General features: G+C 38.0%; 1 protein-coding gene across 5 annotated transcripts in view; it reads left to right on the top strand.

The window, feature by feature from the left end:
- The window catches only part of shisal1b (shisa like 1b), a 156150-nt gene that overhangs the window by 89299 nt on the left and 39778 nt on the right, over positions 1 to 27073 (top strand). For all 5 annotated transcript variants that reach the window (XM_057836628.1, XM_057836626.1, XM_057836624.1 and 2 more), the window contains 2 exons: positions 13367 to 13579; positions 20719 to 20932. In XM_057836628.1, the coding sequence (XP_057692611.1) occupies positions 13513 to 13579; positions 20719 to 20932 (281 nt within the window). In that variant the 5' untranslated portion in view covers positions 13367 to 13512. The remainder of the gene's footprint in view (positions 1 to 13366; positions 13580 to 20718; positions 20933 to 27073) is intronic.

The following is a 27073-nucleotide window of genomic DNA, read 5'->3' as shown; positions in this document are numbered from 1 at the left end:
ATTGTTGCTGATTTAATTAAAGCTCGCATTCGCATATGTCAGCAGTTGGAGTGTACTGTGTTTGCGAAAGAGCCGATTATTAGGGCATGTTAGGACTACCTTATCTTTAGCCTCTGAAATTCCTCCACTTTTTGTTATGGGAACACTATGTGGTGTCTGTGTGTCTGGCAGATCGCCTTTATTTGACTCTCGTGCGGTTGTTTTTTTCAATCCCGGAGGTCATTCACGGGATCAACTGAGAATACTGTCCTAATATTTTCTTTTAAACGCTGCTAGGGACTCCATGTTGGTCACTGCAGGATCCAGAGCATTCCAGAGGCAGGCGCCGATGTTGGTAATTGAAAATGATTTTAAGATAGTTCTAACATGACCATAGGTAAACACATTGTTCCCTCTCAAATCATAATTCGATTCCCTCGCTTGGAAGCAAATTTGTAAGTTGTATGGAAAACAATTTGAATGGTCCTTGTACACCATCTGTACAGTTGTGTATCAAATCATAAAATTTTAAAAACTTAGATTTGATGGAGAGCTCATTTGTGTGTGCTCTATTTGGCGCTTTGTGGATGATCGTAATCGCTTTCTTTTGAAGGATCAGTAGAGGATGAAGGTGGACTTTGTATGTGTGCCCCCAAATTTCTGCACTATAGTTGAGATACGGCAAAATCAATGCACTTGCTTGCAGCTGCAAGGCTCAACCCTTCCCCACCGGTTGTTGCTCAGTGTCAGTGAGTCAGCTGTGCTACACGATTGCTGAAGCAGGTGAAACTCCTGAACTTTTTCCCCCATGGAAGAAAACGAAATCACTAGTGTGGGAATACTTTGGCTACAGAAAAGTTACAGACAGCCAGGGCTTAAAGGAAGAGGGCCAACCGACATGTCAGACATGTTTTTAAAGGGTGGTTGCTGATGAGGCAATACCGCTAATATAATTGCGTATTTACTAGGGGTGCAACGGTTCAGTTAGCCCACGGTTCAGATTGAACCTCGGTTTTGAGATCACGGTTTCGGTTCGGTTTCGGTTTGCATTTTTTGTTTTGTTTTTGTTTTTAAACTGCCGTTATTTTTCTTATTAAAAAAAAAAAAATGAAATAAGCACTTAAAATGTAAACATTTTCGACTGTTAAAATGCCTCTTAGCTCTTTGGCTAGTGTAGTGACTGACTACTGAAATACACACACAGTAGTAAAAAAGTTACTTGGCAAAGTAACTGGTGATACCTTTCATGTTTTTTTTCCATTAAAACAAACAAACAAACAAACAAACAAACAAACAAACAAACAAACCCAAAAACATAGTAACCTTTGCTATGTTTGGAGGTCATTTGATGTGAATCAACCGTTAAAATTGATAAAATTGCTCCCGTTTTTGCATTAGTTCCCTTCTGTCTACTTGCGACATGTGAAAAATTTCAAACTGTTTCATCCTTTAAAGATAGACTCAAGTTAAGATTTTGCCGATTTAGGAGTATTTTAGATAAAAAAGTTGCTTAGGTTCGCTCGGAAGGTTTACTACAACAGAGCCTTTCTGAGAAGTTTACTGCTCTAAAATGGCGGCTGTTTACTAACGCTACCGAGTCTGTCATTTTGCATGTAGTTCTATATGCATGAGATATCTAGGCGTAGATTGTATGCTGTCGGTTACGGTTAGGAAATATTGGAGCCACCTAGCCTAGCATCGCGTTTGCTACAGCGTCTCAACAAACACTCTTCCCTCTCTGTGTCTGACTTTTCTCGCGTCACCAACGTATTAACGAACATTGTCTCGTTGCAGAAACGGTGACCAAATCCGAATGGGACAGGAATGTCTCCACAGTCGCGCTTCACGTCACACACAGTGGCGCTTCACGTCACACACAGGCACGCAGAGCTCGATCAATTCATTCCACAAGCGTTCGGAATACATTAATTGCAAAACCGAAAAGGCGCGGTTCATAAAGGCGTATTGAACGGTACAGGGCGAACCGTACGGTTCGGCTTTGAACCGCGAACAGTTGCACCGCTAGTATTTACACATAATTAGAGGTTAGTAAACACTGTCATTAACGTTTCCCACGAGAGTTAACTCCAGCGAGTTTAGTGTGTCTAGCGGTGGTAAAACATGTTTTTCTCCAGCAACTGTCTGTATTAAGAAAGAGAATGTGTTTATAATGTAAACATGATACGAGTCATACACACATGCTTTTTATGAAAAATAATTATTTTTGTTCTGATGGTAATAATGTTGAGCTGTGGTTTTAGGCTCAGCTAAAGGACTGTGTTTATTTTAATTTTATTTAGAATATTTAAGTTATTTTTATTTTAACTTTATAATTTTAATGTTTAACATGATCCCTTTCTTGCCAAATGTATCACATTTGATACACTTAGAATTTCATGATTTTGAGACTAATTCAGAATTTTGAATTTTTTTTTCCTCAAAAAAAAAAAAAAAAAATAATGGATGCAAGTCAACTCATGCATCTGCAGGTTTCATGAGAAAAAAAAAACAGGATTTAGCAAGGGTTATAGCTATTAGAGCGCTTATTACACATATTTTTTTTTCTTTTTTACAAATTTGAAAAAAATGTTTCATTAAGACCTTATTTTTCAAGTTTTGTGATTCTCTGACAATTGCTTCATATTGCAGGCATTAAAGGGTTAAACTTAAGTTTAACTTTTGCTTACTTATGTTTAGTGTATACATATACTTATACTTGTTCCTGTTCAATGGAAAGTTTCTTTATTTTTTATTTTAACCCAGATATTTCAAAGTAACCCATTTTAGAGCTGTAATTGCAATATCGTGATAGTGAAATGGTGATATTTTGGCTTAAGGTTATCATACTGTCAGAATCTCATACTGGCACATGCCTATTTCTAACCTACTCATCCATCAGTCCAAATGTTGATTACATGATTTATATAGTCAGGGCAGAGGTGTCCAAAATCCAGCCCAAGGCCATTTTGCAGCTTCCTGCATATATTATATCTCCCTGCACAGAATTTTAATAAGAAATTTAAAAAATTGAGTCTAGTTACTGTGAAAACTACTTCATGATATACCTTGTTTGAATATGAATAATGGTACTATTTGTACACCCACAGTCATAGGTTTTGATACATTTCACAATTCAGTTGAATGAAAAAGTGTCTCAAAACATTTGTTCCGTCTCCTATGCCTGTTCTTAATAAATTCAATTTCACACATTTTCAAAGTGCTTTTCCTGTCTCCTGTTGACTAAATGTTTACAAAAATATTCCCCATAACATACAGTTGTGTTCAAAAGTTTACATACACTCGTGAAGAACATAATGTCATGGCTCTCTTGAGTTTCCAGTTATTTCTACAACTCTGATTTTTCTCCGATAGAGTGATTGGAACAGATACTTCTTTGTCACAAAAACATTCATGAAGTTTGATTCTTTTATGACTTTATTATGGGTTAACAAAAAGTGATCAAATCTGCTAGGTCAAAAATATACATACATGGATCTGAAAAAGCGAATCATTGACTTGAACAAGTCAGGAAAGTCACTTGGAGCCATTTCAAAGCAGCTGCAGGTCCCAAGAGCAACAGTGCAAACAATTGTTTTTAAGTATAAAGTGCATGGCACTGTTTTGTCACTGCCACGATCAGGAAGAAGACGCAAGCTATCACCTGCTGCTGAGAGAAAATTGGTCAGGAGGGTGAAGATTCAACCGAGAATCACCAAAAAGCAGATCTGCCAAGAATTAGAAGCTGCTGGAACACAGGTGTCAATGTCCACAGTCAAGCGTGTTTTGCATCTCCATGGACTGAGAGGCTGCCGTGCAAGAAGGAAGCCCTTGCTCCAAAAGCGGCACCTTAAGGCTCGACTGAAGTTTGCTGCTGATCACATGGACAAAGATAAGACCTTCTGGAGGAAAGTTCTGTGGTCAGACGAAACAAAAATCGAGCTGTTCGGCCACAATGCCCAGCAATATGTTTGGCAATATGTAAAGGTGAGGCCTTTAACCCCAAGTACACCATGCCTACCGTCAAGCACGGTGGTGGTAGTATTATGCTGTGGGGCTGTTGTGCTGCCAATGGAACTGGTGCTTTACAGAGAGTAAATGGGATAATGAAGGAGGATTACCTTCAAATTCTTCAAGATAACCTAACGTCATCAGCCCGAAGATTGGGTCTTGGGCGCAGTTGGGTGTTCCAACAGGACAATGACTCCAAACACACATCAAAAGTGGTAATGGAATGGCTAAATCAGGCTAGAATTAAGGTTTTCGAATGGCCTTCCCAAAGTCCTGACTAAAACCCCATTGAGAACTTGTGGACAATGCTGAAGAAACAAGTCCATGTCAGAAAGCCATCAAATTTAACTGAACTGCATCAATTCTGTCAAGAGGAGTGGTCAAAGATTCAACCAGAAGCTTGCCAGAGGCTTGTGGATGGCTACCAAAAGCGCCTAATTGAAGTGAAAATGGCCAAGGGACATGTTACCAAATATTAGCACTGCTGTATGTATATTTTTGACCCAGCAGATTTGATCACTTTTTTCTGTTCACCCATAATAAAGTCATAAAAGAACCAAACTTCATGAATGTTTTTTGTGACAAAGAAGTATCTGTTCCAATCACTCTATCAGAGAAAAATCAGAGTTGGAGAAATAACTGGAAACTCGAGAGCCATGACATTATGTTCTTCACAAGTGTATGTAAACTTTTGACCACAACTGTATACTGTCCGTTGACTTCCAGTTAACTGGATCAGTTTGAGTATGTTTCACAAATATAAGAAGTGGCCCACCCTTTCCTTCCAGTCTCCTGTATGTGGCCCTCAACGGAAAAACTTTGGACATCCGTGATTTAGGGCATTCATAGCTTCGGTGTGGTCAGTGATGAAAACCATTACTACCGAGTCACATTATTGTCCCTTTGCTCCCTGTGCTCTACATGGTATAAATCGGTCAAGGTTCACCTCTTCTCCATCTGAGGCTTGTTTGCAAAGAAGAGAGTGCAGAGGGCTGTGTGTAATGATGGCTGTACATACACGGGTTGTGTTCTCAGCACGTGTTCTGAGAATAGCACGGTGAGAAGGCATCAAACACAGATGCCGCACTGTGCAGTTTGTGCCTGTGACGCTAGTGAACTATACATATAAGGTAGGAGCGCAAAACGTTTCTCAGTCTAAACAAACGGGGTGGATATTAACAAGCTCCCGGTGTGTAAAGCAAAAGCTCAGCCCATTTATTTGTCTGTATTACTTGCTTGTGCTGGCGCAGTGAAATATTAAGTGACCAATTACCGCAGGTGGCGTTGTGGCTCTTAAAAGCACGCGATTTGCGATACGGCAGGGGGGACCCCAATCTGCCAGAGGTTTGATTAAAGAAAGATTTGGAGATGACAAAAAGCCTTGTGTTGTACATTCTTGTGCAAGTTGTACGTGTTGAAATATTAAGGTCAAAGTCTGACATGAGAATACTTTGCTTTCTACAAATTATTATTAATTCATCGCAGAGGCCTTTTAGTTTTGTCACTCTGGGCTTTAAATATATTATTTATCAAATATGCAGAAGAAGAATGCATTTCATTTTGGCAAAAACTGAAATGTTATACATATCAAAATTTCGTTATGAAATTTTGCCACTGAGATTGAGATTCAAATGAAAAATACAAAAGACTTAAAGGCGTAAAGAAGTTAAGAATTTTTTAAATAATGGCTTCATTTCCGAGGTAGCGCATTTTCAATTACCGTAATTTTCAGACTATAAGCCGCACCGGACTATAAGCCGCAGCTGTCCTCACTGTATTATGGAATTTTTACACCAAAAGATATTAACCGGTAACACTTTATTAGACAGCAGCATTATAAGACAGTCATAAGATGAAATGAACCACCATGAAGCTTTGAACCAATTTGCTGCAAAGCTTCATTGCTTCAAGAAGCTTTATTTGGCTATCACTGCTCCCTTAGGGGAGACAGTCAACCTCTGGTGCCACCTGCTGTCAACACTGTTGTCATCCAACTAGTGCTGCAATGATTATTTGATTAATTCAAGTATTCGATTAGAAAAAAATATTCAAATTAAATTTTGTTGCTTCGAGTGTTCGTTTAATTAAACTGGCGTTGTAATGGTTTATTTTGAAAGTGTTTACATTTAGTTTATTGATTAGGGTCGATACATTGCCCTCTGGTCTGCCTCATTTCACATGGCTGAATCCAACTGCTCCCTGTTAAGACCAAAGTAAGCTAAGTTTTTGTTTGGGCTAATGTTTCTTAATGCATTCGTAATTTAATTTATATTTAGCCGTTTTTGTGGGAATATGAGTCTGAACCATTTGTTAAGAGCATTGGAGAAAAAAAAAGTTAGTATTTTATAGCATTTATGCTAGCGGACTTTTGCTATGCAAGTTAGCCAATTGTTCTTTTGTTGTACATAGATCCTAATTTATTTATTTTTTTATACCGTTTGAGCTTGGCTATTTTAATTTTTCATGTTCCTTATCCGATTACTCGATTTTTCGAACTAACTACTTCATCGATTAATCGACTACTAAAATAATTGATAGCTTCAGCCCTACATCCAACATGCCTCCGATCATGCATTGCACCGCTACAGATGTAAATAACCATCAAAATTCATGTTCTGTGCCAATTATTTCTTCAGTTACTGTTCCAGTTGTTTCATGAATTGCTAATTATGGGATTTGGTAACACTTTATTTGACAGTGGTGCCATAAGACTGTCATAAGACCATAATAATTACACTGCCATAAGCATTAGTGAATGTTTATGACAGATGTCATTTTGAGTCATCTGGCAAATTATCTCACTTTTGAGTAAATGTAAATATCTGCGCTGGACATAAATGGAGTAAGTGACATAATGTCATTAATGCCCATCCGCTGTCAAAGAAAGTGTTGCCTATTAAACCAAATAAAGCAACAAATAAGCCGCATTGGACTATAAGACGCAGGATTCAAAATGAGGGAAAAAAGTAGCGGCTTATAATCTCGAAATTACGGTAGTCGGGGGAGTAGGATTCAACAAATTCCGTGCAGTTTGTCAGTTGCGGGACTCGGGGGCTCTGGCTAAGCTAGCAAGAGACAATGGTGCTTACTAGCTTGCCAATAAAAAAAAAAAAATAAATAAATAAAAACGATATTAACAGATCTGACAGTGAAATAAATTTAAAATGCAGATCATTGTTCGAAATACTAATCCGGCCAAAACAATGTCACACCAAACTGCTGTAATCAGCGGTGAAAAACCGATGTGATATCATTCCGCCCTGCTTGACTAGACAGCCTTTACCTGCATAGCTGCTGGATTACAAATGTTGCTGTTCATACTAGAATTAATGACATGCAATGGTAACTTTAAATAAATTTATCCTGAAAACGTAGCCAACGCTAATGATTGCATGCGTGCATATGTTGTTTATTGGCATGCTAGGAACTACCACTGACTCGTGCTAGCTTAGCTACTCCTGAGCCTTGCAACTAACAAACAGCACGGAATTTGTTGAATCCAAGTCCACCGACTAATTAGACCCCCCCAACTCGAAAAGTAAGCCTATTGTAAAAAATTCTGAACTTACCCTTTAAAAGTTTTTAGATGAAAAATGGAAAGAGAACTTTTTGATTGCTTGTAGATTTCATTTTTTAAAATAATGTGAAGAAGGATATGTGTAAGGTGACCACATTTCTAAAAAAATATAAAAATAGAAAAGTTGTAGTTACTACTTCTGTGGGAGGAAAACATGAATTTCATTACCAGATTTAATAAGATTTCATCCAAATGGTTGACTTTTTTTTTTCTCAATTCATGAATTTAATGAATGTAATATGATTGAACTGATATAAAAACAGTGCGACAATGTTTTTGAATGAACATACGTTGCAGATGCTAAATTTGTGGAATTTATACAAAACAGCTATAAGTTGTGAAAAAAAAAAAAAGAAAATGTTCACTAAATGGTGGCGATTCCTCAATGTCATGCCACGTGAAAATACACTGGGGGGAGAAAAAAACAGAAAGAGTTACAAAAAAATATCCAAAATGCCACTGTAACAAGTCTCACGGGACGTCAGCTGCCTAGCTTTTAGAGAAGGGAACAGCTTGTCTAATCTGGCGTGCTTTTTAAATGTAAGAGAGACAGGCTGATGTGCACGAGGATTTTTATATGCGTGTGTAGGCTATCAACACATTTTTTTGTAAACGTATAAGGCAATATGTATGAGCCGAAAGAAGTCGAACTTTAATTTCCTTCAACATTGATCAATTAATAAGGTACATTTTTCATTTGGTTTCCCAGTCCTATTCATTTAGACGTACTCCACATCTAATGTGCTGCTGCTATAAGTCATTTTTTTAACACATGAAATTGATTTTTGTGATCAAACACAATGGAAAGGGTTTTCTTCTTCATAGTACATCTTGGAAATAAAAATGCAGTAGTGCCTTAAGATATGAGTCAAAACACATACCATTGGAACCAACAACCTTTAGAACTTTGACACAGACCACCTTGTTGCCAGTTTTTGTTTCAATATTTTTACTCATGCACAGAGGTGGATAGAGTACCCAAACAATTACTCAAGTACAAGTTCAATTCAATTTTTCAATTCCAGTTTTATTTGTATAGCCCTATATCACAACAAGGTTGTCTCAGAGGGCTTTACAGAGTCAATTTGATACACAGTCAGATACAGTGGATGAATGAGATGAGTTCATGTCCTGGGCATCCCCCATCCTGAGACCGTCCATGGCGGCAAGGAAAAACTCCAAAAACTCAGTGGGAAAAGAGAAACCTTGGGAAGAACCACAGTCAGGAAAGATCCACTCCCAGGACGGACAGGCTACAGAGACACCAGGACTGATGATGGATATTAGCAGAAGGAGTTCCAGTTTGTAGAGATATAATAGGGTGAGGGAACATCCAGGGGTCAGGATAGTCAGGTAGCTGCATCTGAAAAAGTAGCCCCTCCCCCAGAGGGGAGGGCGGAAAGGGGACACCGGGTGACTAGTGATGAAGAGACTAGTCAACTAGATATTAGAATTAGAAAAGAGAAATAAAGTAAAGACAAGTGGTAGGTAAAGTGCAAAACAGGAGATAGGACTCAGTGGCTGTACTTCCCCCAGCATTATAGCTCCAAGGGCAGCTTAGACTGAACTGTACAAGTAAAAGATACTCGGTGAAAACAATACACAAGTACTGAGTAACTGCTTATATCTGATTTTATTTTGTTCTTTGTGTAAATGTAGTCAAGCAGGCAAAAAAAGTGCAAATTCTGGAATTCTTAAAGTGATCCTCTACCTTAAATACATGTAGGCTCTAGTAAACCACAATTGTTCTCTTGGACTAAACTATTTTGTTAGAAACACATACAATGTTGAATCAATGGCAATATTTTATCATATTTAGTACATATTTTGACCGATAGTTGGCGCCATGTTTTGCGGGCTCGCAGTGATGACGTAAATGGGATGTTTCCAAATGTGTAGCGTGTACAACAATTGCGTATTGCTGCCTAAACTCGCTTAGTAAAATGCCACGATGTGCTGCTTTTGGATGCAATTTCCAGTCAAATGGTAACAAGTGGAGTGACATGAGTGGTCAAGGTGGAATTATTATTTTTTGTGAATACATGTGCATAAGTGTTTTGTTGTGGCAGGAGGGTTTTGTATTGAACACGGGGCCATGTTGGTTATTATTATAGCAGAGAAGACAGCAGTAAATCAACAAAGACAAGTCAACTGTGCCCTGATCTACCACTCAAGAGATTTGATGGACTCAAAAAGTGGGTTACGATTGCATATTAGTTTGAAAATTGACCGGATCCACCTTATTTTTACACGAGTGACTTCCGCTTCTGGGACGCACCTAACACGCGGCCGCACTGCGGCTGGTGTGCATTGGCTGATTGACTCTAACGCCGTGTTTCACTGCGTTCTCGTGGCGGCCACGTTGTCGCGCCGTTGACGTTTCTGCGTTATACTGTCCTACCGTGTTGGTCCTCATTGTAGTAGAGAAGACGGAGTAAATATAATCCACACAATTAAACTGTAACTTGATCGACTCACAGCCTCGAAAAGTAAGGGTTATATTACATCAGAAACTCGTTCGGTACGCGTCCGTTCCGAACTGAGCACCACGTACCGAAACGGTTCAATACTAATACATGTACCGTTACACCCTTAGTAAATATAGTACATCTGCCTAAACACAGCAAAAAAAAAAAAAACAAAAAAAAGAGTTTCGGTAAAACTTAGCGCGACATGTTTCCTCAGGTTCGACATTGAGTTTTCTAATGCTGAAATTTCAGTTTGTTTTGGCTGACACAGAAGACACCGCATTATGTAGCTGTTGTTTCTCAAGGTGTGTAAGCTTAACATCGTTTGAATATGAGGTCAAGGGTGGTCATGATCATCGGAGACAGATGCTGCCAGCGCTTCAGCCATTTTGCAAATGCTCTGTACCAGGGGCGTCACTAGGTTTTAGGAACAGGGGGGCTTAGCCTCCAGGAGTTACACAGGATATAAGTGAACTTAGCGTAATTAATGTATATCTAATCATAAAGCTAATGCCATGACTTTCTCTCACAACACAGTAATTGTTTGTTCCCAAATATTTGAAAGTCGCACAGATTACATTTTGGACACATATGTAACAAAAATGGCTGTAAATTCAAATCCTGTAAAATGCTACTAATTACTTGAATTTAAGTAACATCTGGGTCAGGATAATTTTCCTTACACACACACACACATGCACACAAACACACATCCAAACGTTATACATACATACATACTGTACAGGCCAAAAGTTTGGACACACCTCATTCAATGCAACACAAATGAAGGTCCCAACCCTATAGAAAAAACAATAAATTCCACAATTAAACCTGAAAAAGCATACATGTGAAGTCAAAAACCATTTTATGTGACTCGGCAAGGGTGTGCAAAAAAGTAATCAGAGCAAATGGTAGCTACTTTGAAGATACTAGAATATGATATGTTTTTAGTTATTTCACCGTGTTTTTTTTCCCGCTACGTACATAATTCCAAACATGTTCATTCATAGTTATATTACATTCAGTGAGAATTTACAATGTAAATAGTCATGAAAATTAAGAAAACGCACAGATGAGAAGGTGTATCTTTTGGCCTGTACTGTATATATAAGTGTGTGTGTGTATGTATGCTAAATATAATCATCTTCTTGGCTTTCTCCACTTTCTAATCATTACTCTCCTACTCACCTTTCCAGTCGAGGTCTCTACCCTGTCATCCTCTTTGCTCCTCTGCTTTGACTCCGAGAGGTCAATAAAGTTGGTGGAGTGATTATTATTAGCGTGTTATTATGACTATCCACTGATGATAACCCTCGTGAATGAGCTCAGCTGAAAAACACAGCTGATGCTCCAGAAGGAAGTCATCCCATAGATAGTGGTAAACAGAGTGCACACTTAACTCTACTAGGACCTTCACAATGCATTTCAGACTAACTAGCTAGCAGCAGCTAAGTAGCAGCGTTATTTTATAGCCGAAATTTAACTTTTGCCCGCAAAATAACAAAGCTAAAACGTGCGCCGAGATTATCTGTAGTGTGTAAACCCGGTTTGTCAAACACGGAGCATTTGGTTTATTAATTACATGAGATTTTCTGCTGTTAGCTGGGGGGTGGAGCTAACTAACCGTTACTACCAGCAGTGATAAATACTCACTTTTTTAAAAAACCATCTTACGTCCTTCTTTCATCCATCTATTCACGCTCTGCTCTGGTGTTTGTGCGGCAAATGTACACACAAACACACAATGCTGGTATAAACAGCGAACTGGTCAAAGGGAAAACGCGGACTGGAATTTCAGTGATTTGGGCGTTTTCTATATGAACAAGTGGAATGAATTGGATAATGACGCACTGATGGGGCTCGCTACCTTACTCTATGAAGTAAGGGGAAACTGACTGATTTCTGATCATATTTTGGTTAATAATGACAGGTTATATGATTATTGATTTAAACTAATATTCTGGTGACTTCATAGTAAATATGTCAGCAATTTTTTTTTATTTTATAAAACAACACCAAATTATTTAGGGGGGCTTAAAAATATTGACGCCACTGCTCGGTAATTTTCTCTGTTCCCGCGACTGCAATCTTAGTGTGGTCATGTGACTAGGCATGTGCCGGTATGAGATTTTGACGGTACTATAACCGTGAGCAAAAATACTGCGGTTCACGGTATCATGGTATTGCAATTATAGCTCCAAAATGTGTTATTTTGAAAGGTATGGGTTAAAAAAAAAAAAAAAAATCCGGGATTTTTTTTATATTTTAGAAAATATTTGCAAATTGGAATTTTAGTGGTTATGAAACCGTGACGTTTTCATACCACGGTAAACCTTGAAACCGGTAACCGGCACATGCCTACATGTGACTGCATTGTTACTTCTGACTGGTATGATGGAGTCACGTGATTTTTGTTACGACGTCTCATTGGTGAAACTGGCAGTGTGACTTTGCAGGCAAAAAAACTCCACTGGCAAAAAAAGTAAAGAGGAAAAAAGTAACGACTGTAGCGTAGACCAAAGTAGTGGAGTAAGAGCAGCGTTTCTTCTTCACAGATCTACTCGAGTAAAAGTAAAAAGTATGCTGTGGCAAAACTACTCTTCGGACTACATTTTACTCAAAAAGTATACTTTGTCATATACTTGAGTATATGGAACTGAGTAAATGTAATGCGTTACTACCCACCTCTGCCCATGCAGTCGTGAACATTATCTGGTCATTACTGTCAAGCCGCCAAGACAGTTAAACAAACCGAAAAAATAGAACATGACCCTGTTGACCTCCTATATTTCCTTAGAGAAGCCTTTTAACTTCCTGTCTTTACTGTAATATTCTTAACCTCACCCCCTCCTCCGTTTAATGGCGTGCTCCAAAACAAACGTCCACGGCGTGTTTTCCAGTCTGCCTCCACATTGAGCTTTTCTCAGGGCGTGCAAACACAGTGACGAAACGACAGCGAGAGCTGATGCAACGTCGAAGTTTCAGGACAAAAATAAAAGTGTTCCCTCTTTCATATGTGCTTTCAATAATTCATAACGTGAGTTTACAATAACTACGGTGAACATGAGTGGAGGAAGCACTTATCTCCGCATGACATTCCTTAGATGGTACAGTACATGTATTGAAGGATCACGTGGAAAGAAATAGTTGATATTCTGAAAAAAAAGCAATAATTTTTCAAATTTTAACTGTTATACGCGCATCCGATAGTATTAAACACAAGATTTTGGAATAAATCTGAGGTCTTTACTGCCGCACAGCACGCAGTTTTCTGGAGAAGGCCCAAATCAAATATCCTAATCTTGTTTTTGTGTGCATGTCTTTTTCCCATCAGGGTTCCTGACTTCCAGCAGTAGCATCATCGTCATCATCATCAACCATGTGAGAGGAGCTCTCAGCATGCGCAGGCTGACCACGTCCAGCTCAAGCTGAACCAGCCTCCTGCAGCCTCTCCCTCCTTTCCCACATGACCGCGAGAAGATGACTATCACCAGTCGGCAGTCCTTGAATGTCCTGACGGTCATTTTCCTCTTGCTGTCCACTGCAGGTCAACACTCTTTTTTTTTTTAATGAGGAATGAGCATGCATCTGAAGCAAAGGCTATGCATAAAATGAATGTTCTGAAGGAGTTCCCATTCTGAAAAATTCTTATATTGAAAAATATATCAACCATTCCTAGTTCATATAAACAAAGGTTATTATTGTTGTACAATATTAACATTGGGTATTGTACAATAGTGGCATGCATGTCTCAAAATAGGATATCCACATGGGTATTGTACAATTGTGGCATACATGTCTCAAAATAGGATATCCACATACGGTATGTGTAAACCAGTTCTCAATTATAATCTATATCTATACAGTGGTACCTCGACATTAGGGCTGTCCCAAACGACTAATTTTCTCCCGATTAGTCAGCCGACTCTTTTTACGATTAGTCGACTAATCTAATAATTTAAAAAAAAAAAAAAAAAAAAGTTTCAATAATTTAGCAATGAAATTTTTTTTGACGCTTATCAATTCACAAAAACATTTTGGAACACTTAAATTATTTATTATAGTACAAATAAACATAAATAACAATAATAAATCACAACTAAACAATGAGTTCGAAAGCTGATAGAATTAACTAGTGCAAAAGAATGGAATGTAAACAGATTCAGAACACTGACTTCGCCTTTCCAACATGATTCAAAACAATTCTTAAAAAAACAGCTAGCATTAATATTATAGTATAGTACTATATATAATAGTATTATATTAATTATAATAATTATTCATTGCCAATTAGATTTTTCATAAAGGGTGTCATTTAAAAGGTATTCTTAGTGTAGAATCTGAATTCTGAAGTACTGTATGTGGGATTAACTCCAGAAATCGTTATGTATATGACGAACATGACATGCTTTTGTTTTGAAATGTTCACCGGAAGTACGTTCGCTAAACAGCTAACGTCAGGTTTACACTCTGCAAAAAAGCACTTTTTGTCATTGCATATAGTGTCAGTGATAGATTTTTTCCCCCCATTTTTTTCGTTTGCAAATGCTGTTAACCAGCGATTTTTCATGTTTGAAGTGTCACCTTTTAACCGCAAGTTTCCTTTCACGGGACGACTGCCAATGTTTTATAGCAGGCGAAAGTAGGTTGCCTTTATCCCCTATTCACCTCAGTGTAGCAGTGCTAACGTTACAGTGTTTGATATAGATGTTTGCTTATTTTGTATGTCTGAACTTTAATTCTACAGCGTGTTGATAAAAGACAGGAACTGGAGTCTCATATGCCATCAGCACGCACGCACCAATATATGCACGTACGCATGCGCGCAGAGATACAACGCAGTGTGAAAATTACCGCCCTTATTTTTATTTGCCGTGCGATAAATGGACTCATTGCATATGGCTACAGGCTTAGCAACTTCAATAAAACATGTCGTTAGTTAGTTAGATGGACTTACAAACTGGGTGACGGCGCTTTAGGTGTTTATTCACGACCGACGTGCAGCCAAGCTTGGCATTGAAGAGACAGGACACAAGAATGTACCCTCCTTTGTTTCTTTGAAATAAGTCAATGTTTTGGACACTCTGGTGCACTTTTTTGGCTTTGTGCCGCTTTCCCCGCTTGCATACAGAGCGTCCGACATTCTGAACTTTGTACGCATATATTTTTTTAACCCTTCATTAACCGTCGACAGGATGTTGTGCTCGTCGACGGATTTACGTCATCGATGACGTCGACAATGTCGACTAGTCGGGACAGCTCTAGTCGACATACGATCCTTTCGACACTTTCCGACGCAAAATTTGAATGATTACGATTTAGGGTGCTACGATTCGATCATTGAACGATGATCACAGTATTGACGATGAAATTAATTGATAAAGTAGCCAAACATATTTATGTCCATTATTTATTTAAAATATCCTAATGATTCAACAGGAATGATGGAAACATGCACATACAACAAAAAGCTGCCCTTAAGCTGTTTTTTGTTTTTTTACAAGAATGCAAAATTTTCAAAGGCAGTACTTATTTCTCGACATGCCTATACAACACAAACCTGACCTTAAGCTGCTCTTTTCACAAGAAGGTGCAAAAACGAGTCATGTGACTCGTTACAGGAGTGCTGTCAGCATTGCTGCAGAGATTGAAGAGGTGGGGGGTCAGCCTGTTAGTGCTCAGACCATGCGCCGCACTCTACATCAAATTAGTGTGCATGGCTGTCACCCCAGGAGGAAGCCTCTTCTTTAGACAGTACAAAAGAAAGCCCACAAACAGTTTGCTGAAGACGTGTCAACAAAGCACATGGATTACTGGAATCATGTCCTATGGTCTGATGAGACGGGCGGGCTTTCTTGTGTACCGTCTTCAGAGAGGGTTCCTCCTGGGGTGACAGCCATGCACACCAATTTGATGTTGAGTGCGGCATATGGTCTGAGCACTAACAGGCTGACCCCCCCACCTCTTCAATCTCTGCAGCAATGCTGACAGCACTCCTGTAACGAGTCACATGACATTTTGTAGGGAAAATGGCAAGCAGTACTCAATTTGGGCATTTAGGGATGTACGTAGTTTCTATGGGGTGTACTCACTTTTGTTGCCAGGGGTTTAGATATTAATGGCTGTATTTTGAGTTATTTTGAGGGGAAAATAAATTAACTCTATTATATAAACTGCACACAGACTACTTTTCGTTGCGTCAAAGTGTCATTTTGTCAGTGTTGTCCCATGAAAAGATATACAGTGTACTTAAATATGTGCAGATATGCGAGGGGTGTACTCACTTTTGTGATACACTGTATCTACTAACTATCTACCTCATACATATAGTTGTGGTCAAAAGTTTACATACACTTGTGAAGAACATAATGTCATGGCTCTCTTGAGTTTCTAGTTATTTCTACAACTCTGATTTTTCTCCGATAGAGTGATTGGAACAGATACTTCTTTGTCACAAAAAACATTCATAAAGTTTGGTTGTTTTATGACTTTATTATGGGTTAACAGAAAAAGTGATCAAATCTGCTGGGTCAAAAATATACATACATGGATCTGAAAAAGCGAATCATTGACTTGAACAAGTCAGGAAAGTCACTTCGAGCCATTTCAAAGCAGCTGCAGGTCCCAAGAGCAAGAGTGCAAACAATTGTTTGTAAGTATAAAGTGCATAGCACTTTTTTATCACTGCCACAATCAGGAAGAAAACACAAGCTATCACCTGCTGCTGAGAGAAAATTGGTCAGGAGGGTGAAGATTCAACCGAGAATCACCAAAAAGCAGATCTGCCAAGAATTAGAAGCTGCTGGAACATAGGTGTCAGTGTCCACAGTCAAGCGTGTTTTGCATCTCCATGGACTGAGAGGCTGCCGTGCAAGAAGAAAGCCCTTGCTCCAAAAGCAGCACCTTAAGGCTCGACTGAAGTTTGCTGCTGATCACATGGACAAAGATAAGACCTTCTGGAGGAAAGTTCTGTGGTCAGACGAAACAAAATCGAGCTGTTTGGCCACAATGCCCAGCAATATGTTTGGAGGAGAAAAGGTGAGGCCTTTAACCCCAAGTACACCATGCCTACCGTCAAGCACGGTGGTGGTAGTATCATGCTGTGGGGCTGTTGTGCTGCCAATGGAACTGGTGCTTTACAGAGAGTAAATGGGATAATGAAGAAGAAGGATTACCTTCAAATTCATCAAGATAACCTAACGTCATCAGCCCGAAGATTGGACCTTGGGCGCAGTTGGGTGTTCCAACAGGACAATGACCCCAAACACACATCAAAAGTGGTAATGGAATGGCTAAATCAGGCTAGAATTAAGGTTTTTGAATGGCCTTCCCAAAGTCCTGACTTAAACCCCATTGAGAACTTGTGGACAATGCTGAAGAAACAAGTCCATGTCAGAAAGCCATCAAATTTAACTGAACTGCACCAATTCTGTCAAGAGGAGTGGTCAAAGATTCAACCAGAAGCTTGCCAGAAGCTTGTGGATGGCTACCAAAAGCGCCTAATTGAAGTGAAAATGGCCAAGGGACATGTTACCAAATATTAGCGCTGCTGTATGTATATTTTTGACCCAGCAGATTTGATCACTTTTTTCTGTTCACCCATAATAAAGTCATAAAAGAACCAAACTTCATGAATGTTTTTTGTGACAAACAAGTATCTGTTCCAATCACTCTATCAGAGAAAAATCAGAGTTGTAGAAATAACTGGAAACTCAAGAGAGCCATGACATTATGTTCTTCACAAGTGTATGTAAATTTTTGACCACAACTGTATTTTATATTTATTTAGACTTTATACTTTTATACCTGCAAGCCACTTTCGAGATTTTTTACTTGTCCTGCACTGTAAAGGGAGATAGATGCGCCACAATTTCATTGTACAACCGTATAATGACAATAAAGGGGGTTTCTATTCTATTCTATTCTATTCTATTCTATTCTATTCTATTCTATTCTATTCTATTCTATTCCAAAGCTATTCTATTCTATCTCGCTTCCCCTCTCGCTCTAAAATATAACTTATGCACGGAAGAGGACCCAAAGCGCGACCACCAGGTCCCTGCCTGTCTTATACACAAATTTATTTTGAGTCTTTTGAACAGGAGTAAATCTCTCGCTTAGTAATTTCCGCTGCAGCCATCCTAACCTTGTGCGTCCCTTAAGGTGTCTGGGCGGCGGACATGTCATGAATTTCGTTCCGCTAGCAGCGGCTGTCATTAAGTTAGGTAAATATCATCATTTTTGAACATTTATGAATCGTAATCGAATCGTCACGAGTCGAATCTTGATGAATCTAATAATGGATGTATTGGCACACCACTATTTATTCCATCAACTTGTGCAACACAACACGCCTACTGTCCGCCACAGTTGAACATGAAAAGTGAAAGTAAAAAGTCCTATCTCACTCTGTCAAGTCATCCACGCCATGCATTCAGGTACACCACGCAAAACACATTCGCCACATTAGAACCTGATTCGTTACATTATTATAGGTATTATTATTATTATTACTATCATTATATTATTATTCCTATTTTCATTCATAATTTATTATGAATTTATTATAAGGATTTAGTGTAGGTTTTCGGGATGTGGAACGAATTAATGGAATTATAATGTGTTCTTATGGGAAAATCCTGCTTGACATATGACAATTTCGACTTACAAACAAGGTCCTGGAATGAAATAACTTCGTATGTAGAGGTACCACCGTACTGCACTTATTTATTTATTTGTTATTTGGAAAAAAAATATCCGCGATGGACTGAAGCTCAAAGAAGCGAAGGATCACTGTATAATACGTTTTATTAATAGATCAAATTATAATCAATAGTAATTATAAAAACAAAATTGATATCAATACAAACAGAAATACACTATGGTTATGGCCCTCGATAACACTAAAGTTGATGAATAATAAATAAAAGAGTAAATACCAATACCATTTTAAAGTTCCCTTTTTGTTTTTAATTTAAAAAAAATGAATAAACATTCTGAATAAATAAAGATAATAGTTGTCGTTTTACCTCTTTTATTTAAGCATTTTGTTAAGAAATTATTTTTTATTCGAAAAAAATAAAACAAAGCTTTTTTAAAAAAAAAAAATTTTTTATTTTATTTTTTTTTAAATAAATAATTAAGAGAATGTTTACTACTATCTCATTGCAACTATTGAAATCCAAATCATTTAAACAGGGAGAACTGGTTGGGATTGCTCACTTTTCAATGCTGTTAACAGCACTTGATGTCCAATCCATTTTGACTAGGAGTGTGGCAGCGATCATTTGCTGCCAGCCTCTCCTTGTCAAAATGGATTAGACATCAAGCTCCTTCAGTGGCAGCCCACGAGTTCAATGAGTGCACTATAAAAAGCAAAAAACAAAATGTTTTATTAAGTTGGGTAAACGGACCAAAATTCTACCGTGTGGTTGTTATGAACGGCAAGCCGTTAATGTGGATCCAAAACACAGACCAGGAGATCAGTAGAGTAAATGTTTGTATTTAATAAGTACAACAAAGGGAGCACGCTAACAAACGCGAGTTTAACAAGAACAACTAAGAGAGCACGCTAACAAACGCGAGTTTAACAAGAACAACTAAGAGAGCACGCTAACAAACGCGAGTTTAACAAGAACAACTAAGAGAGCACGCTAACAAACGCGAGTTTAACAAGAACAACTAAGAGAGCACGCTAACAAACGCGAGTTTAACAAGTGCAACCAAGAGAGCACGCTAGAATGCATGAATATAACAGAGTACAAGAATCTAACTACAAAGCCCAAAAAGAGCACTAACGTAAAGATGACCAAACCAAAATACAACCGTAGAACGTCGGGAAACTCGAAGGCTGACGATGAACACACAGGCGGTAAGCAAGGCAAGTAGCAAGCAATAATCCGACACTTGCAGATGGTGACAGGCTTCCTTAAATATTGAGCCTTCCTAATGCAGCACAGGTGTGTCACGTTACCCCGCCCAGCTGGCTCAATCAGGTGCTGAATACAGGAAAATGAACTGAGAATACAAACAATCATGACAGTGGTAAAAGGAATTAAGCAGGTAGATTACAAGACAGCTTGCGTCCACTGAAGGTACCAATATGACAGCACTTTTAACAGCCCTCATCATTAATACACTTTATCGTCCACTTTTGCCAGCTCAGCCCTTTTTTATGTGCCAGAATTTATGAGTCGCAAAGCTGCAAATGAGTCCTGTTACACCATCCCCAACATGTGTAGTGAGCATAAAGGTCGAACAAAACCCCTTATGTTGCTGCACGTGTCTACCCTTTTGCCTTCAGTCAACCCACCCGCCCTGCTCTGTTCGTGTTTCTTTCATGGTGACATTGTCCTCGTCTGAGATGAAGGTGGTTGTTCTGCAGCAAGCGGAATATAACCTGAAAGAGATCGCCTCTTTTCAAATGCTGATTTAGTGAAAAATGTCTATCGTCTGCAGTATAAGTGGACCTTTATCTCATTCTTTGGCTGCTTTTTGAACCACAGTGATAAAAGCAAACAGACGCACATGAATTAAATTGAACTTAAGAGACATTAAATCTCTTTCTTGGACAATATAAAACATAATTTACAATTTAAATGGCAATTCTAGATTTTCTGCATATTGGCAATATATGAGGTATATACATGACATTCCATTTGTGTTTTCTTCTCGCCACTGCCACAGCACTCTCAGCTCACTACCGGGTGTGCGAGCCTTACTCCGACCACAAGGGGCGCTACCACTTTGGCTTCCACTGCCCACGGCTGTCGGACAACAAGACGTACATGTTCTGCTGCCACCACAATAACACGGCCTTCAAGTACTGCTGCAACGACACAGAGTTCCAGATCCTTATGCAGATTAACCTCACCACGACCGCTGATGGATATTCACACAAGTGAGTAATGCAGGTAGTCCCCGGGTTACGATCGAGTTCCGTTCCTACGCTGGCGACATAACCCAAATTTGCACATAAATCGGAACCCTTTAAGTTAAGTTCCCAAAATAACATCCAAAAATCCAAAAGTATTGTGTTTAATGATGGAGGATACACTGCCCTCTGGTGGCAGCACTGGGTCTGCTGGACTATCTCCTTGTATGACAGAAGCAGACTCAGACGTCTGACATGACAAAGCTGCGCTCTGGTTTGGCCTATATAAGGCTGTAAGTTGTTTCAGCTAATATATGTTTGTGTATGCAATTGTAATTACATTTACAGCTACAGTTCGTAAAGTTACGTGTAAGCGATTTGCAATGAGAATTGTAAATACATTAGAATTCGTAGCATTTAACTAGCGGACTTTTGTTAGGTAAATTAGGCTAATTTAATCTACTAAATTTACACATTGATCAGACTAGATGGAGGTTTGAACACCAACTGTTTTGTGTGATGGGTTTTATTGTTAAAATGTGTGTCGTTATAAACATAAGTGTACATATTTGTGTTCCAGCTTTACAAATTGACAAAATTGAAGAAGCTTTAAAGGTACAATTGCCTTGTTTGCTGTCTGTAAAGCTGAACAACTTCACTTTTAGTGAGGACAGAACACGTCATATTACTAAAGTAAAGTAAAAAAAAAAAAAAGTTTGAGTTAAATTAAGGTGTTGTTTATGCAATTAAAAAAAAAAAAAAAACACCAAAACACAAAAAAAACAACTGGAGACAAAATGGCGGACGAGACTCCGGCATCGTGAAGTCAAAATGTAATTCACCATTACATGTCTCCAAACTAAGGAGCAGTTTACATGGTGACGCTCTGAGAAAAGACACATTTCAAATTTGCATTTATATTGTTTCGTGTCCATTCGAACAATGTCGCAATTCCGCATTAGAAGGTTTGCGTTTTCACCTTCCGTTTTTCGCCGACACCAAATAAAAGGCGAGGCCATTCCGCAACACAGTCGTTGCGTCTTGCTGTCGCAGAGTCACCATGTAAACTGCCCTTAAGATGCTTGGGATTTGTTATGTGAGCAGACCATTCATGGTGCAAAAGTTAAATGAAAAATAAATAATTGAAAAATAATGTACCGTAATTTTCGGACTAAAAGCCACTACTTTTTCCCTTCATTTTGAATCCTGCGGCTTATAGTCCAGTGCGGTTTATTTGTTGATTTATTTGGGTTAATAGGTAACACTTTATTTGACAGTGGCATCATAAGACTGCCATGAAACCGTCATAATTATGACATTATCATGGGCATTAATGAATGCTTATGACAGATGTCATTAAGTGTCATCCGGCAAATGATGTCACTAACTCCATCTCCATGTCCAGCTAGAATCTTTTACATTCATTCAAAAGTGAGATAATTTGCCAGATGACACAAAATGATGCCTGTCATAAGCATTCATTAATGCTCATGGCAGTGTCATGTCATTATTATGATGGTCTTATGGCGCCACTGTCAAATAAAGTGTTACCAATTCCATTTCTAGCAGTTGATGAAACAACTAGAACAGTAACTGAAGAAATAATTAGCACAGAACATGAATTTTGATTGTGATTTACATCTGTAGCACTGCAATGCATGCTAGTAGGCATGTTGGACGACAACAGTGTTGACAGCAGAGGTTGATTGTCTCCCCCAAGAGAAGTGATTGCCAAATGAAGCTTCTTGCAGCAATAAAGCTTTGCAGCCAATTGATTCAAAGCTTCATGGTAGTTGATTTAGTCTTGTGACAGACACTTATAATACAGTGAGGATAGCTACGGCTTATAATCCAGAGCGGTTTATCTATGACCAAATGCAGTTTTCGTATCAAATTTGGTGGGTGGCGGCTTATAGTCAGGTGCGCCTTATAGTGCGAAAATTATGGTATATGCTAAATCCTCGACCGGTTATATATATATATATATATATATATATATATATATATATATATATATATATATATATATATATATATATATATATATATATATATATTGGTGGAAACGTGATGATGTTTGTATCGGGAAAATTTCTAAAGAAAATTTCTGAAAATGATCCCTTAATAGGGCAAGTGACTGTTTTTGGAAGAAAAAAAAAAACAAAAACTTGACCCCAAAAAAATACGTGCGTATCACATTTTGGGTCATGTGGTTACACTACTAATATTTGGTCTTGATCAAAACTATACATTTTTTTATGTTATTAATAATTATTTGTATTTTTATATATAGATGAATAAAATTATTAAATGAATAAAATGTTAATAAAAAAACAAAACAAAAGTAATAACATCAAAATGAATTAAATAGGGCTGCAGCTATTGAATATTTTAGTGGTCGATTAATCGATGGACTAGTTAGTTTGAATAATTGAGTAATCGGATAAGTAACATGAAAAATTAAAATACCCGAGCTGAGCCTGAAACGGTATTAAAAAAAATAAATTAATTAAATGAGGATCTATGTACACCAAAAGAACAATTGGCTATATTACACAGAAAAAGTTTGCTAGCTTAAATGCTTTAAAATGCAAAAGTTTTTTTTTATTTTTATTTTTTTTTTTTACAATCCTCTTAACAAATGGTTCAGACACATATTCCCACAAAAAACGGCTAAATATACCTATAAACTAAATCATGAATGCATTAAAAAAACATTAGCTCATACAAAAACTTAGCTTACGTTGGTCTTAACAGGGAGCAGTTTGATTCAGCCATGTGAAAAGAGGCAGGCCAGAGGACAGTGTATCTACCCTAATCAATAAAACTAAATGCAGACACTTTCAAAATAAACCATTACAACGCCACTTTAATTAAACGAATACTCAAAGCAAGAACATTTTATTCGAATATTTTTTTTCTAATCGAATACTCGATTTAGTCGATTAATCGTTGCAGCACTAGAATTAAAACAATTACTGTACATTCTGGCCCCTTAATAACACTTGAATATTTTGATGCAAATGATATAAATGGTGCCTTATTTGTGTGTTTTTCAATGTAAAAATCACATGAATCATCATGGAAACAAGATTTTATTTTAGTATCCCTTGCTATTTTTTTACAATAAAAATGTATTGTTGAGAACAGAGCTTTAGAGAAATAAACACCACTCAATCCCAAGGTTTGGACTTGGCTCTACACATGGGATACTACACTAAATTGATTTTCCTGTCTAAGGTGCTTCTGATTATTTCACCAAACTCATTTCATATTCAGTACACACTGTGTGTATGAATAGTCCTTGGAGGTTATGTTGTTTCCTGTCTTGTCTCGGAGCCAGCAGGATTCCCCTAAAACGTAAGGCCTGAATTTAAACCAGGACAAGAGCTGGAAACGTGATAGATCTGTTTAACACGCCAAGAATAAAAGCAATTTATTTTATCGCAATGGCCTCGGCGCATGTTTGCACTCCATCAGAAACACATTATTTTCACGAATATGACAACACTGCAGAGTGCACCTTTGTGGTTTTACATGCTGAGCAGGAATGCATTTCATTCTTTTTCAATTCATTCATTTAAAAAATATATTCCTAGTTAATTATTGTTATTTTTAACATAAGGCAGGCACATACTCCAATTCACCCTAATTATTGACATGTGTGTACGCCATTTAAAATCGCCGTGTCAAATGTTGATTAGTACATGATAAAGTTGCCAATAATATAAAGCACATGCAATTGATATGAATGCACGCATCCAAAATACACTGGCTTAACCAGATTCTAACTGAGGAAAAAGCAGTGTGTGTGCCTGTAGACATTCTCAGTGGGAGGATTAGGTGACAAAAACACAGCTTGCACCACCACTAATGCCCTCCCAGCATGCCACCGTGCCCTGCAGCATCGCATTCGATTACATTTCTTCTTCTCTCCTGCTGCTCTCGAGAAAAGCGAGCTTGATTTTTAACAAAAGTCGCAACAAATCTGAACTTATTCTCAAATATACTCGCTTGATAACGACATGGACGGTCTTGTGATGGGAGTCCAAACAATGGTTCGTGACATTTTCCCTTATTATGCAGTTGAATATGGACTAACATTTGCTTTGTTTCGCAAGGTCACGAATCACAATCGATCTGTTCAGTCGATGTGTTTGTGTTTTTCTTTGCTCGCCTTCACCTTGACTTAAACACAACCCTAGAGCACCTCACTTGGAATCTAAACACAGTAATAGACATTGTAGGAATGAAAGTGGCCCTTCAAGCTTTGAGTGTAGTCTTCCTTCCTCGCAACAAAAGGTTATTGTAAAGTCGTCAATTGCTTTATCCGACAAAATAAATTAGCTATAGGTAAATTCATACACGAATTGCTTTGGCCATAACCAGTGTTGTTAATCTGACTTTAAAAAGTAATTAGCTACAGTTACAAATTACTTCTACCAAAAAGTTATTGCGTAACTCAGTTACTTCATTGTAACTGAGTAATTAGTTACTGAGCAAAGTAACTGACGTTACATTTCATTTTCTACACGTTATTACATTCTACATTTTATAACATCTTTCACATCAAATATGCTTATATTAACGGATTGAATTGAACTGATTTAAAAAAACAAAACAAAAAAAAAACGTTGGTCACACTTTTTTGAGCCCGCCCGTCTCATCAGACAATAGGACATGGTTCCAGTAATCTATTTGCTTTGTTGACATGTCTTCAGCAAACTGTTTGCGGGCTTTTATGTGCACCGTCTTCATAAGAGGCTTCCTCCTGGGGTGACAGCCATGCACACCAATTTGATGTAGAGTGCGGCGTATGGTATTTCAACTTGTGTCAAGCTATAAGTTCTAGTTAAGTTTTAAGTTAGTCTAAACTGTAAATCCTGATAGGATTTTGAGTTTTTGCAGTGTTCAACATAAATGCTGTGCTGTATTGGAGCACAATAGGCACCAGTGCTACTTGGGGTTTTATCCAGCAATGACTACTGAGCTAAAATTGATAGTTAGCATTATTATGTTTTTATTTTACACCCTAATCACTCTACAGCGCTGTTTTCACAGATTAAATAAAGCCTGTATGTAAGAGTTAGCCACGCATCGACAGTGGTCATAATGAATAGAAACCTAGCCCTCCGCAGGGATAACGTTACGTGAGCGAGTGAAAGTAACGTTAATCTTATTTATGAGTGCCGAGAAGTGTACTGCTTTAAGATGGCGACTGTTTTATTAACGCCGCCGAGTGGGTCATTTCGGATCTAGTTCTACGTACATGTGATATCTATGACACGCATCAGACGCTACCTGCTAGGCTGCTACCACCGTAGCAACATGCGGGCGTAGTTTTTAGCAACGTCAGTGCAGTTTGTAACGGCTGTAGGCTGCAGAAAGGTATTTTTTTATTCCGTCTTCCTTTACGCACACGTCAGCGCGTTGTCCCGCGTTAAAAGTCCGGGCAAAACGTGATGCTTAGAGCTGGCAAAATTAAACGATTCCTCGAGGTGAATAAAATTACTCGGATCAGTTTTTAAACTCGAGTTACTCGAGTTGCTCGAGTATTCGTTTCAGCTCTAGTTTATATATTAATTGCTATATTTTGAGTTATTTTGAGGGGCAAATAAATTAACTCTATTATATAAGCTGCACACAGACTACTTTTCATTGTGTCAAAGTGTCATTTTGTCAGTGCTGTCCCTTGAAAAGATATACTTATATATCTGCAAAAATGCGAGGGGTGTACTCACTGTTGTGATACACTGTATGTATCGTTACACCCCTAATATATATGGCGGAAAACACAGACAAGACTGAAAAAGCAGTTTCTGCTCTTGCACCCTTCTTTAAAATAAACTGCTGTATTTTAAGCCAAAAGAACTATTGTGTTTGATAGAGCAATATGTCTATGTGCTGCCATAGCAGATTAATGGCACATGAATCCCCCGAACTATTTTTAATTTGTCCATATTACCCTGGAAACCCCCGTTTACAGACGTCGCGCAACCGCTTTTGTTTCAACCCAGCCATAAAACGAAGGTAATTATTTTTATTATTCAAAATGTCTGTTATTTTTAGCTTAAAATCATTAATTGATGTCTAATGTTTCATTTAAAAAAAAAAAACGACTTTAAAAAATTATTCAGTCGCATATTTTAAACTTTTAAACAAATTACG

Source organism: Corythoichthys intestinalis, chromosome 5 (genome assembly GCF_030265065.1).
Source record: "Corythoichthys intestinalis isolate RoL2023-P3 chromosome 5, ASM3026506v1, whole genome shotgun sequence".
NCBI lineage: Eukaryota > Metazoa > Chordata > Actinopteri > Syngnathiformes > Syngnathidae > Corythoichthys > Corythoichthys intestinalis.
This window is presented reverse-complemented; position numbering and strand designations above follow the sequence as displayed.